Genomic DNA, 13708 nt, shown 5'->3' on the forward strand with positions numbered 1-13708 from the left:
TTACTTGCAGACATTAATTTCTGCCTCCAGTAGTTCGTAACAGTTTCTTCTAACATGACCAGATGAATGAATGGACAGATTTTAAATGTTTTATTGCTTACAAGCTGTCAAATAGGTTCAATGTCTGGAAAAGGAACCCAATTTTCAATTGGAATAGTTTTAGTTTTTTGAATTTGGGGGTTGGGTCGGGTCTTTTCCCCCCAAAATAACTTTGCTCATTACATTTTTATAAGCTCTAAAAAATTAATGCCTAAAAAATCTGGAATACTATTTCTGAGCTTCATCATATTGCACAAGTTTTCATGCTTCTACACTACGGCTTTTCGCGTGCACACGCAAGGCAATTGCGTCATCCCACTGAATTGGGTCTAAAATCCTTCAAACCTGGTGCTTATTTTCAAGTTTTGATTTCCCTGTCAAAACTCTCAGGAGAGATCACAAGACAGAATAAAGTTTCATATTTATTAATATGTATATATTCGAAAGATTATTTTCTGAATGTAACAAATATAAAAAGTTATCAGTGTTTACAAATCGTCAAAAATGTCCAAAGTACAAAAGGATACAGTACATTAGTTACATGGAAGTGATTGTACTCTCTGGCACTGAAATCATCTTAATACTGTGGGCATGCACAATATACACCAGAAAAACTCATGCATTGATCAGAACAAAGAAGGAAAGAAGACAATGATGTGCTGCTTTCTCTGATTACAAATTCATTGCTTCCGTTAGTTTTCGTTCCTCAGGAATACCATTTACCTGCAAATAGATGAGAATTTATACAATCCATCAGGGGCAGACGGTGCTTCAATGATACTGGACTGTCAATCGCTAGCACAGCACGTAAATACCACTATTTATGAGTCCTTTATCAACAACCACATTGGAGAAACGCCACAAGTACAGCCTGGACCAAAAGACAATGTCTATGTGAAAAAGCTCTGCCTGCTGTCTTCTGGGAGAGATCTGGGAAAAGATTGTTTAACGGGGAATTTAATGCTCTATTTGGAACCTAACAGACTCCACAGGGAGACTGCGAAGCTCAAAATGGAAAATGCAGTGTACAGTGTTCATGCACTATTTAATCTTTTGCATTATAGGAATATCCTATGAACTTTTTCCTGCAAGCACCTTAAGCACCATAAAATAGTCCTTGTGAATTTTGCCAATCGACAGAAAGGCAATTATAAAACTTAATACACCTTTTCATTTTGGAGACCAGTAGCAATTTTCAGCAGTGTAACATAAATGTTAGATGTGAGTTGTCATCTTTCAGACAATTCTTTCCCAATTATCTTTTAACTTTGTAATATTGTTGAGCATTTTATGTCATCTATTAAGCCTGCATTTTTTATAGAAGGTTTAAAAAAAAAAATTATTTTTTATGGGGGATTCAGGTAGTTCCTGAAAAGGACAGCGCTTATTAGACACGGTCTGCTCTTCGAATTACTAAGTATGGTCTACGGAAACTTTAAAATAGAATTATTTTCTTATTCATGGTGGTGACCGACAGTATGTTAATAATCCTGAGTAACTTACTGGGAATTCTCTGTAGGAAAGGAAGAAAATTAAACAATGAATGCCTAGTTCTATAGGGGTTTCAGCCTTAAACGTTTTAGTTCTGTAAAATTCTTACTTGAACTGATCAATAAAATCGATTGCTAAATTTGTACTGATGCTACTGAAAATCTTAGGGGTACCTGAATTTTGTTTTAAATCTTAATGCTCTAAAAACCTGACCTTCTGACAACAGAAGCCACAGCTATCTTTTAGAAGATAAGCTGCAAGAGGCACAGGCCATCATGGCATGGAAGCGCTTGCAGTGTCATCTGCACATCTGAGTTACAAAGGAAGGTGTCACTGCAAACTGAGAAAAGAGGGGGAAACATTGTCTGGCCCAAATACGTTCCCTCCCCCCACCCCAATTTCTGAGAGCTTGTCGCAGGCAGTGTCTGTGATGAATATGAAAGAACACTGGTATTCTACCAAAATAATGTACTACAGAAAATACAGACGCGGGAGGATTTTTAAGATCTCTTTTTCTGGCAGTTCTTCATTGCGACTTGCAAGCGACAAGCCCATGCTAGCTTATGTTTCATACCTTTTTAAAAAATTCTCACTGCTGTCAGCATACAGTGCTATCAGGTGATTTAGCTTCTTTTTTACTGCAAGACAGACTGGAATTCTTGTGACAAAACAGCCATAACAGAAGAGCTGAACTGCGTGACACACTTACTCTGCCTTCTAAATGCCTGCAGTAGTGAATGCTAAGAGCTACGCTAAATGTCAACCCAAACCAGGGCTGGAGGCTCTGGATGGATGCTGCCAGGGTCACCCGCCATTTCCAATGTATGTATAATAAAGCAGACAAATGGCAAAGCTAGCAGAACTGCAGTCAGGTTTGGCTTTTTATAAATGTGTTTTTAATTTGCAGATAACAAAAAAAAAAGCCCACATGGGCAGAAGCATCTATTATATACTTGCCTCAAATCTTTGAAATGTTGTCATACGAAATTCTCCTTTAATCCCCGAAAGCAGTAATGAAGAAGAAGGATTTTGAATGAAAAGAAAGAGTTGCTTACGTAACTCCTAAATTAAAACAAGTCTTCCTCTTGGAGCTGTAGTTCCCGTATTATGTTCAATACATATATACCTGGAGTTTTGCCTAAATACCTCTTTGCATATTCAAAAATTATACTTTGGCCACATTTTCCTTGTATGATCCTCATCCCCTTTCACTTGGCTATGGCTGTAGCTTTCTCTCAGACCTGACAGGCTAACTAGAGGGAACAATCAGCCTTAGTCGATACCCGATGGGATCATTCACGGCCTCGGTCAGTACATTAGGATTTGTGAAAATGACATGAAAGTGATGACTAAGACATGGGAAACCTGCAGCATGGGTATTCACCTCACCACAGATTCCCCCCATCAACTCTTCACATTTAGTAACGGCAATAAAAAGCTCCTTCTTCAGAGCTTAACTAGAACTGGTGGGAATTAGAAATGCTGATTTCCTATGAAGTTTTAGAGAATCTGAAGAGTGTAACCGCACCTGGGAATCTGGCTACAGCTTCACATTGTACTAGACAATTATTTACATGAGGATGTTTCCAAATTAGCTGTACCAGATTCCAGTGTCTCATGCCGAGGCCTAAAGTAGCATCTCTCCTACCTGTTCAATCAATCCCATCCCAAAATTGTCACCAATGTATCAAAAAAATTCTGGAATGACAATGCTGCAATACTTCACTATATTTGAAAATGCCTTCCACTGTCCACGGACTGTATGTGCTTTGACTACTGATTCCTCTGCACTGGTCACTTAACAGTTGCAGCCTTTTCTCAGTACTGACCTGCACTCTGCTGCTGTGGAATCCGAGTCTGATGTGGCAGGTTCCTACAAAAAACAACTGAATATCTTTAATGCTTCCAGACAAACTCTGAAGTATGCTATACATAAAAGTTCAGTATTTAAAATTTGGGGGGTTGCTTACAAAGCCATAATTCACTTTCACTATGCAAATACAGTTGTCAAAAGGTTAGTCAAGTCAATGGAAGAAAGAAAATCAGTGGTAAGAGGTCGTTCCTACTGTTTTACTTGTCAAGTAGGTTCAAAGGCTCAGACTTAGTGAAACACCAGAGGTGACAAGAGTCACCGGAGGTTTCTGATGTTATGCCAAGTTTGGTTTCCATAAGTGATGACTAGAGAAAAGGTGGCAGTCTTTGCAACTTAATTATTGACTGCGGAATGAATGAATGTTCAACTTGTTTTACACATCAGACCAGTTCACTTATCAAGGCAAAGTTAAATTTTTCTGTCTTCCCCAAGTGCCTTTTAAACAGCTACCAGATAGTAAGGTTGTTTTTACAGAAAAGCATTAGGGGTTGGAATGTAGGTGAAGCAGATAAAATACTCTATGCACAACTTTAGAAAGCCTTTGGTACCGGCTTTGGCACACCAGTCATAAAAAATTGCTATTCTGAATAGAAACTGTAAAAGACAGGGTAGAGCACTTTGCAGCAGTTGTGCAAGGGATAATTCATACAGCTCAGCTTTCCGGAGAATTTAGCTTTGGGACAGGGAGAAGAAAACACTCTTCTAGCACGTATCTACATTACAAAGGGAATTCAGGGCAAGCATGTGTAAATTAGGGCCAAGTTAGTGCTGGCAGTGGACTGATATGACTGGGGCCATGCAGGCTGGCCAGCTGAGGAGCTACCACCATAGCACAGCACCAATAAGCAACGCAGCCACTTCTGAGCCCAATGCCTCCGATCTGCTCAACCCCAGACACCCCAACCAAACCTTCCTAGAAATGCCTTTTTTCTACAGCACAACCGACTTGTCTGAATTAGAACACGTGCAAAGCACGAGATGGGTCTGTCTCCATCGTTTCATTAAGCTACTGATCAATGAACTTTAAGGAACAGAAATGAATATTTTTCTGGTTTCTGTCTTGGAGGGAGGCTGGCAACAATGGAAACGGCTGAGAGCACTGAGTGCTTCCATTGGCAAGTCTGTATTTATTATCTGTGTAATGGAATATGCTCTTCTGTTCAATGTTAACATTTCAAACATAAACCATGTATGACAGGTACGTGACTAACTACTTACAAAGTCTGGATTTTCTGGTATGAAACTACCACCAAGCCGGTGGTAGTTTTTCATCAGAACTCCGAAGACACGGGTTTGTAAAAGAGAACTAAAAAACTAATTGATTCCTCTGACAAAAAGTATTTTTCTCCAAAATATGCAGAAATGCAACTGTTCCACACAAAGCTTCTTGCCAAGTCTGCAGACTGAAACCCAGCCATTTAACTTTATAACAGAAGGCCTTTCTTTCTGCTTGAAATGCAAACATCAGAGCAATCTCACACTACAGAATCATTACTGATACTTCCATAATAAACACATTTCAGATGGCAAGCACTGGAATCCATAGCTGAATTGTGCAACATAGCGAGTATTAAAAAATAAAATCTAAATACTTACTGCTGTGTTTGCATCAGCGGCATACTGGTATTATCGTAGCTGTCGGTGTGAAGGGGCGGCACAATCTCACCAGTAACTGGGTGAAACACGGGAAGCGTTGAAAGAGGCCATGCAATCTCCCTGTTTTTAGACATGTCACGAAGCTCTTTGGTTGATTTCTGTATAGCACTGTGGTGAACCAACTGGATGCTATGTCAAAAGGAAATAAAAATAGTAAATACATATTTTAAATGCTCTACAAGATGGATAGACTTTTACAATTATTGTTTTTCTTAAAAATACAAGGACTTTGGCGCATGCTACAGTCTATAGTGCAGCAATTACAGTAAACCTTTACAGAGTTAATTTAATAAATATTGGATTTATTTAGTTTTTAAGGCAGTAATTAGTCCATTAGATTTTGCTGTCTGGATAAGTATTTTTCATAGGATCCAAGACTGTGCAATTTACTGCTAATGTTCCATTTATTTGCTGCAGTTAAAATAAAAGTTTTGGTTAACTCCTGATTCTTGTGGTAGGCTCATAAAAGATCACAGGTTAATTTTAAAACACTCCATAGCATAAGCGCTGGATACCTTCCAGGATATTTGTTCTCCTGTCCATTGCCGTTATGATATAGACTGGGGAGTCCAATAACCAGGAGTATAAATTACATACTAACGTATTTATTCTAACAGCACTACTTTATTTGGAATTGACAGTCATTAATTTCAAACCCTTTTTATTCTGGTCTTCTATCCTTGCCAGGACTCTGATTTAAAAGCAGCTTTCACATTTATGAATTAAACCATGGATTAGAGAGAATGAAAGAAGAATCTGACACACATGTATGAAGCATGACGAGCTACTGAGAATGAAAATTAAATGGTAAAAGAAAAATAACAGGAAAGAAGACACTTACTCTGGTGTTTGCATGTTTCTCTTTTCCCTAAAAACAAAACAAAATTTATGAATTAAATAATAGCATTGATAGTTGGAACATTAAATCTATCTGATGATGAAAATAGTACATGATGTAGAAATGCTGACAAGGTTATTGCCAAACGCAACTTGGCAGCATTTGCAACGGGTTTATGATGAGGCCTCGATGAACGCACGTATAGAGATGTGATACTGATGACAGACACACACACACAGACACACACACAGAGAAATGAAAATGCAAGTCAAAGAACAAGCTTCTGGCTAAAATAAATTCTGTGACAAAATGAAATTGTAGTTTGTGTAAGAAATGGCAGAAATTACGTTACTTGCTGCTTTCCTTTTTATGTGTTTTTCTTTTATAGTATGTCTAAATTCAGTTCATAGCCTTGACCAGGTTTATTTTATAAAAGCATTTTAGAAATTACTTAATATTATTTTCCTGAATCAATGATCCTTTATTAGTATTTTATTGGTTTGGGGCATTTTGGAGAGTTGTGCGTATGTGGAGATTTTGTGGAGTTTTGTGCATATGTTGAGATTTTTAACCCTTTCAACTAGAACAATTAAAGGCCCTATATCCATTCTCTTGGAGATTACTGTGTGTGCTTAGATGAGAAATAGTTCAGTATTTCAAGCAGAAATCTTTCGGCCTGTTTAAAATGTTTTTAATGAACTGAATGGAATTCTTCTAATAAATAGTCTTCTGTGCGTTATAATCTTAGAAAAATCTACAGTTACTTATTAGTGTGTTAAAGTACTCACACTCCTTCCCGTCGGCAGCACATGATATAGGCAAGTATTAGAAAAAGCACCAGTGCTATTGCCGAGGGCACTGCCAGTGTAATTAGGAAATCCGAGTAATAGTCTCTGCTTTTCAGTGTGTCAGAAGGTGGCTTGTATTCTCCACCATCAGGTAATATCCCCTCTCCACGGATCACTTCCTGAAAGGTGGAAACTTGTTTTGTATTGTCAACCTGATACCCAAGAAAAAAAAAAAAGAAGGGAAAAAAAAAAAGACAATTATATTAACAAAGTAACAGAGTGTAAAAACAGGCAGTATTTAACCAGCCATAACATATAAAAGAATCCGTATTACACATTTGACAAATTCTATACAATTTCATCCAATCACTTTTTTTTTTAACTGATAAAACCTTACATTTTGTTGAAACTTTCTGATCAACGTGATAAGTAATATCACTTTATTACTTTATCACATTATTACTTTGTTTTGTGCCTACCAGGGATGCTATGGTTTTTACAGATTAATTTTAGGAATATCTCACACAAATAGTATTTAAGTAAAAATGCAGTAAAACATTTTTATTGCAAACTAATTATTTGATACTGATTTCTTTTTGATGAATTAATCCATTTTGTACTAGTCTTCCTAAACAACAACACTGCCCTCTCTTGTATGAAGGTGGTAGAGATGAAGAGTAGAGTACCGATGGATTTTCTTCCTCCTCCGTCTACTGAGCTTCGCATCCAGTGCTCAAAAAAGCAAGAAGCAGGAACCGAGCTGCTGAGGACTGAGCGGCTCTGTTGCCTCCCCACCCACCCGCTGCAGGAAGCACCCCGACACGAGATGTGCATTTAGGTAATCAAGCCAGAGTGCCAAGGTTTTTCTACCTCCTAATTCAACTAACCTCCAGAAGGCTGCGTTCCTGCTCACAAGTCATGTTTTATTTCATTTCTTATGTCTGTATCTAATGTTCCCAGAAATGCAACCTTTTTTGCTGCTGAATTTCCTATTGCATCTAATTGACTGCCCTTCCCACACGACTTTTCAATTTTCTGCCTCCATTTTCTTGTTACCTTCAGTTAGATGTTAGTTACATTTTACCAGTGTTTGTTAGTTTTAAAACTCTGTCCAGATCACTATTGAAAATAAGGTATATTTGCCTACATGCCTGACCTTTTGCCTGACTGTTCATTGAGAAATCTTGCAACTGATGGTCATTTCTTTATAATTTACACTTGAAGTCATAAAACACTGTATTAAAACGTATGCAATGGATGAACAGGTCTTCATGGAATGCCAGAAATAATGTTACGTTGAGCTTCAGATGCATACACATGTATATATACATTATAAGTGCAAGACAGTTTGACAAAAATCAATTTATATATGTACTCATTGAATTCTGCAGTGTATTCTGTGTTATGAATGCTACCTGGCTGCTTAGCTGAATCTCAAGCCCTAAAGCAGACGCACAAAAAAAGACGTATGCAGCTACTGATGTGACTGACAGAAGCCCACACAGAGTGGGAGAATGAGCTATCAGAAAGCGTTAGTCACTCCACACAGAGTGGGAGAATGAGCTATCAGAAAGCAGCGTGAAGAGGAAGCACGTATTAAGTTGCCCCTCTTCAGTATTTGGGACCCACAAGCTTAAACCTACTCTTTGTTTTAGGTGCTAACTGCCAACGTCACCTCATAAAAAGCAGGAGGAAGAGGATCCGATGGCTGCATTTTCACTCGCTGCCCTCTGTTGTGGTTATGGGAAACAGAGCTCAGCTCCCTCCCAGCCCACGGATCTTGGGGACCTTCCTGCCCCTTGGCTTGCCTCGTGAAAAGCAGACTGTGATTACACAGAGGGAAGCTCGGCTCCATTTTCCCTTTGATCCACCAGGTTACAGCATGCAGCAACAATGCTGCTGGCAACAGTAAACCCCCCGAAGACTGCTTAAATTCGGTTATTGTGGCATGCTGCCGAAACAAGCCCCAAGTTCAAGAAGGTTGAGTTACAGGGTGGTGTAGAGAATGACGCTTCTCTTCGAGAGCCTGTTCCTGTTACACAAACTCTGCTGTTCTCAAAACAGCACAACAACACTGCTTTGTGATTAGTTTATGAGCCACTGTTACTATCGGACGTTTTTTCTGGACAAGTACTTCCTAACCTAAAAGCTGCTCTTCATTCCTTGTGGGTACTGTTCATCATCCTTGCACTAGTGCACTATTCCTCTCCTGTTCCTTTTGAAATTCACCCTGTTTTCTGAGGCTATTTATCCAGTTTCTCAAGACCTTTCTGAATTCTATCCTGTCCTTCAATGTACCTGCAGATCCTTTCCGTTTCATGAGGCCTGCAAATTTAATTTAATAGGCACATTCCATCATCCAGCTTATTAATGAAGAATGGCAAGGAATTATTAATAATTCTGCTATGATTATGCTAACCAACCAGTTCTCCACTAGGTTCTAACTTCATCTAGGCCATGTGTCTGAGCTTGCTTATGAGATGGTATCAAAAAACCTTACCAAAAAGAAATTACATCTGCTGCTGTACCTCTGTTCTGCTTCTTTCTTGTAGAAGGCAAGCAAAGACATGACATAGATTGTTCTTGTTGAAGGCTGACTGCCTTCTACTATTTTTCAGGTGCTATGGACACATGTACCTTTTGCAATTTCTCAACAGAAAGCCAATAAACAGTAAATAATCTGGATATTCTTTTGAAAACAAATAATTTCTAGCTTTCTAACAGCTTTCCTAATGTATAGTGTATAAGAAGAAAGGGTTGGAAATTATCTAATCGATTTTGTGTACGAATACCTTTTCTCATACTCGCTACATGTTTTACATTGTACAAAACCCTTTCATATCTCACTTTCAGTTTTCTCTTGGGCAATGTCTCAAGTAGCTCAACAATCCTCTAAGTTTATGTACCTTCACCACCTTCGTTCAAACTTATCTGCAACATTCTCTTCCAATACAGTATTATGTCTTGATTTTCCTTATCAGAACATAACAAAAATAAACTTAAAAAGCCTCTTTGGGAATTATACTCCTTCCATGGCAAATAGTCTAATGTTCAGTTATCATTTTTCTTGTATTCGACTGAGAAGAATGTTCCCATTTATTTTGATTTCATTAGTCAACACTATTTTCTTTTCTTTTTCTATTTCATTTTTAACATGAAATATGTTTTAGATAATTTTCAGAAAGATGTTTTTAACAGCATGGAAATACTATTTAACTGGTCAGTGCTGTAGACTCAATATTTGAGAAAACATATATATATATACACACATACAAACACAAATTTTAGGAAAGCAAGTGTAACTAGCAATATCAGCACACTGAATTAATGAACTACACTTACCTAAATAATTCTCTCATTGCCTTTAGTTCTGTAAGCCCTAGAGTTCTCTGGCCATTTATATGTATCACCACTACTGAAAATGAATATGGTGGTTTCACTAGTGCTCATCTCTAATAGAATTCAGCCCACATAGCAAAATCCTTTCACAGTCTTAAGAGTGTCTGCTAGATGGAAAACAATGTCCATCAGTCATGATAAAGTGGAATTTGGCAGAGCTGTCTGGCCAGGCTGGCAAAACTCTTACCTAAATCATGTCTGGCACAGAATATTGTACTTACACAAACATCATTTTTGTGCAATAATAAAACAACTCACCAGCGAGATTTTACACCAGTCAATATGGAATTGAGTACGGAATTTTTTATCACAGGTTATTACAGGCTCCATTTCTTGACTGCATCTCAGCTGATTTTGTGGGTTTTCCACTTCTCGTAAGCACGAAGAGAATGGAACATCTGCCCCAACCATAACATACACGCTGCAGAAAGAGGTGAGTGACAGTCAGGATACCTCTCACAGATCCCCAAAGGACAGTGACGTACTCTTCCAAACATCATTACTGTTCACAGTAACATTCCATTCTGCTTTAAAGACTAAAATTACTTTTTAAAATTCTTTTTCTTGATACCATACTTTATTTAAGCATATGAATAACAGACTGAAATAGAAAGGATTTTTCTAGCTACTTATTACAACTCATTCTGTTTTGCTGCATAGGTAAATGTTTGCTCACCATTAGAGTTGTCTATTTCTGTGAAGTCACAGAGCTCCAAGTGTAAGTTCCTCATGTCAGTAAATCTCTACAACTTTTGAATATCGCACTGAAAGAGTATAATTTTATCTTTAGGAAATTTCAGTCTTGCTCAGCATAGTATTTTGTAAGAAATTCTCCCCCTGTTTTCAAATAAAATTCATGAGGACTAGTGATTTCTAAACCTAATATTAACATGAAGCTGCCAAAGCCCCCAGCTTCTCCTAAAAGATTCCGTACTGTAGCTATGCACTGCCAACAAAATTTGCAGAATGCTGAAAATTGAATGTAAACTTAATACTTCATTTAGCATTACAGTACACAAAATAGGATCCACTGCGCTAACTGCATTATTCATTTTCGTATTTGAATATGTAGAACGATGCTGGAAAATACAGTCTGCAGCACCAGGTAATAATGTATCAATGGATCCTGAAACACAAATTAGGTCATGGTTGCTGTTTGCTATATAAGGCATTACCTGACTCAAAGTTTGAAACATAGCCATTTGTGTTAAGTGGTTCCGCTATTGCTGTGGCTAGTACAGAAGTTGTTTTCCTTCTTTAGATGTGCTCAGAAACTCCAGATGCACAAAAGGGCTCTGAAACAACCACCTTTTCTGCACACATCTTCGGATTTTGAACCTTCAGCCCTTTCTTAGATATCACAAAGTATCTAAAAATAACTCAGCATCTGTATTTTTGCCAGGGAAAAGCAGTACCACAACAGTATTTTGAAAAGACTTGAATCCTTATTAGTTTCTAATTGAAGTATTATATTTCAGACCAGAATCTATGGTTATGAATCACAACCGGAAACAGTGCGTTCCTGCAGTCTGCACTCAGTAACCTAAATTCCCCAGGTACCTCAGCTGACCACTTTCAGATGCAAGCCCAGCAGTGCTCCTGACGCACGTAACTGAATTTCACTAAGGAGGAGTACAGCTACAAATGACGCTGTTACATGCTAAATGCCCTTAGGAATACAGTGTCTTTGTAACTTATGCTCTATCACATCTTGTTTCAAAATTTTACTATTGGATACTCGAAGAGTATGCCGAATGACTGCTCAGAAGCAAGACTGGAATTACAAAATAAGCATATTTACTACCAACTGGTTTATAATTAAGGGAATTTATCAGTATTCCTCAGATTGTAAAATCAATATATAGCAACTGTCGCCTGTTGAAATGATATCTAACATGATAAACCCATGGTACAACAACCTAATACCAATCTGGATTTCCAAAATATAAACCAGCAATTTTTGCAAAGTTTCTAGAAAACATTAAAAAAAAAAAATAAATAAGATTTTCAGCAAGAAAAAAAAAAGAGTAAAGCAAAAACATTAGACTGACACATGTGCTTACCCCTCTTTCATGTCATTAATAGGAAGTGGAACCCTCCCTCCCCGGTCGAGGGCTGAAGTAATATTTATAGCATTCAAGCGCTCTGGCTGCCACACATTTTTCACTGCTCCAAGAAAGTCGCCAAGAACTTCACTTGCCAACATTTCTTCTACATTCATATTCCTTATGAAGAACTCCGCTTGATACGGTAAAGGAAAATCTAGTTGTGATGAAAAAGGAAGAGTTTTGCCTTAAACAAAAGCTCCATAACAAAGAATTTGAAGCAATGATTAACATAATACCACTTTAGGATTGATACACCGTTCCCAAAATCTTGTATTTGAACTCACTCATTTTGAATCTAATGTGACTGTTTAATTAAATAGCTGGTACTGTTAGCTGTTACTTAAGCTGAAAACCATCAGCTATTTATAAAGCAACTGGGAGATGAAGGAGCGGACTAGAGGAAAAGAGTCCCAGCTGGTAAATCTTCGTTAACCAGATAAAATTATATTCATGCCAATTTTGGCATCAAAACTGATCTGCAGTGATAATGGATTCCAACCTGCAATACTCCAGACTATAAATATATAAATATGAGGGAGAAATCTAATTTTAAGGACATAAACTATTCATTTTTTTAAGTGAAATGTCCATATATGCCATAATGTGTTGTTTTCTGAATCTGCCTATACACTCGTTCTCTGCACAAAGCACGTGCAGAGCTAAGCAAACCAAACAACTTGCAGAGAGTAAAATCCTTCATGTAAGGTCCATTTGAAAAGCCAGGGGAAAAAATGGAAATTAATTATAAGAAAGCAAACACGCTTTTTTTTTTTTTTTAACAAATGAGGAATAATAGTCTTACCTGACAGAAATAATTTAGATAAAACAAGTCGAATCAAAAGAGGGAAAACTCTCTTACTTCCCCTTTGTGTCCTCACATTTGGCTTGAACACCAGACAACTATTTTACATTTATTTTTTAATCTTAAAAGAATAGGAGCCCGTAAGATGTTTTTGCTTATTCAGTTCTAAACTCAACAGGATATTTTCTGTACATACCTTCTGCTGACATTATATTAATGATCAAATTATGTCTTGCTGTCTCAAAGGTACGCCTGTTATATGCAGTGATCTAGTGTAAAAAAAAAAATATATGATTGCAAAACAACAACGCAAATATGAAAATCAGGTAAATAAAACATCAACGTAAAATTAAATTGATAATTTAGAAATACTTAGCACATTTTAAATACTTTATCTCCTTATTTTGAAATGTATGAACATTCATTCATTAATATACAATTTGAAAGGTAAAATCTATTTGATGCAGTACTACCTTCAAGTCAGGATACTGGAATTTTCTCGACCAGTCTATAGCCAGATACAATTATCCAAGGGATATATGTGAATAGAATATATTCTGTTCCAGATAATTCTGCCATATATGCGTATTCTTTCTTTTCTGGTATCTTTGATTGAAGAACAACCATAAGCAAAGACTGGTTTCTCCATTTCCCCTTCCTCCCTCCACACCAATACCGTGGTTCACTGATACCTCCTAGGGAACTAAACTAGAT

General features: G+C 37.4%; 1 protein-coding gene across 1 annotated transcript in view; it reads right to left on the reverse strand.

The window, feature by feature from the left end:
- Nucleotides 1-215: 215 nt before the first annotated feature.
- The window catches only part of SGCE (sarcoglycan epsilon), a 16211-nt gene continuing 2718 nt past the window's right edge, over nt 216-13708 (reverse strand). Inside the window, exons 2-9 of the mRNA XM_035897508.1 lie at nt 13191-13263; nt 12148-12346; nt 10343-10505; nt 6686-6897; nt 5901-5927; nt 5000-5188; nt 3360-3403; nt 216-762 (exon numbers count right to left, since the gene is read on the reverse strand). Coding sequence (XP_035753401.1) covers nt 746-762; nt 3360-3403; nt 5000-5188; nt 5901-5927; nt 6686-6897; nt 10343-10505; nt 12148-12346; nt 13191-13263 — 924 coding nt within the window. The 3' untranslated portion in view covers nt 216-745. The remainder of the gene's footprint in view (nt 763-3359; nt 3404-4999; nt 5189-5900; nt 5928-6685; nt 6898-10342; nt 10506-12147; nt 12347-13190; nt 13264-13708) is intronic.

This window comes from Egretta garzetta, unplaced genomic scaffold, assembly GCF_000687185.1.
Source record: "Egretta garzetta isolate BGI_Z169 unplaced genomic scaffold, ASM68718v1 scaffold30, whole genome shotgun sequence".
NCBI classification, from domain to species: Eukaryota; Metazoa; Chordata; class Aves; order Pelecaniformes; family Ardeidae; genus Egretta; species Egretta garzetta.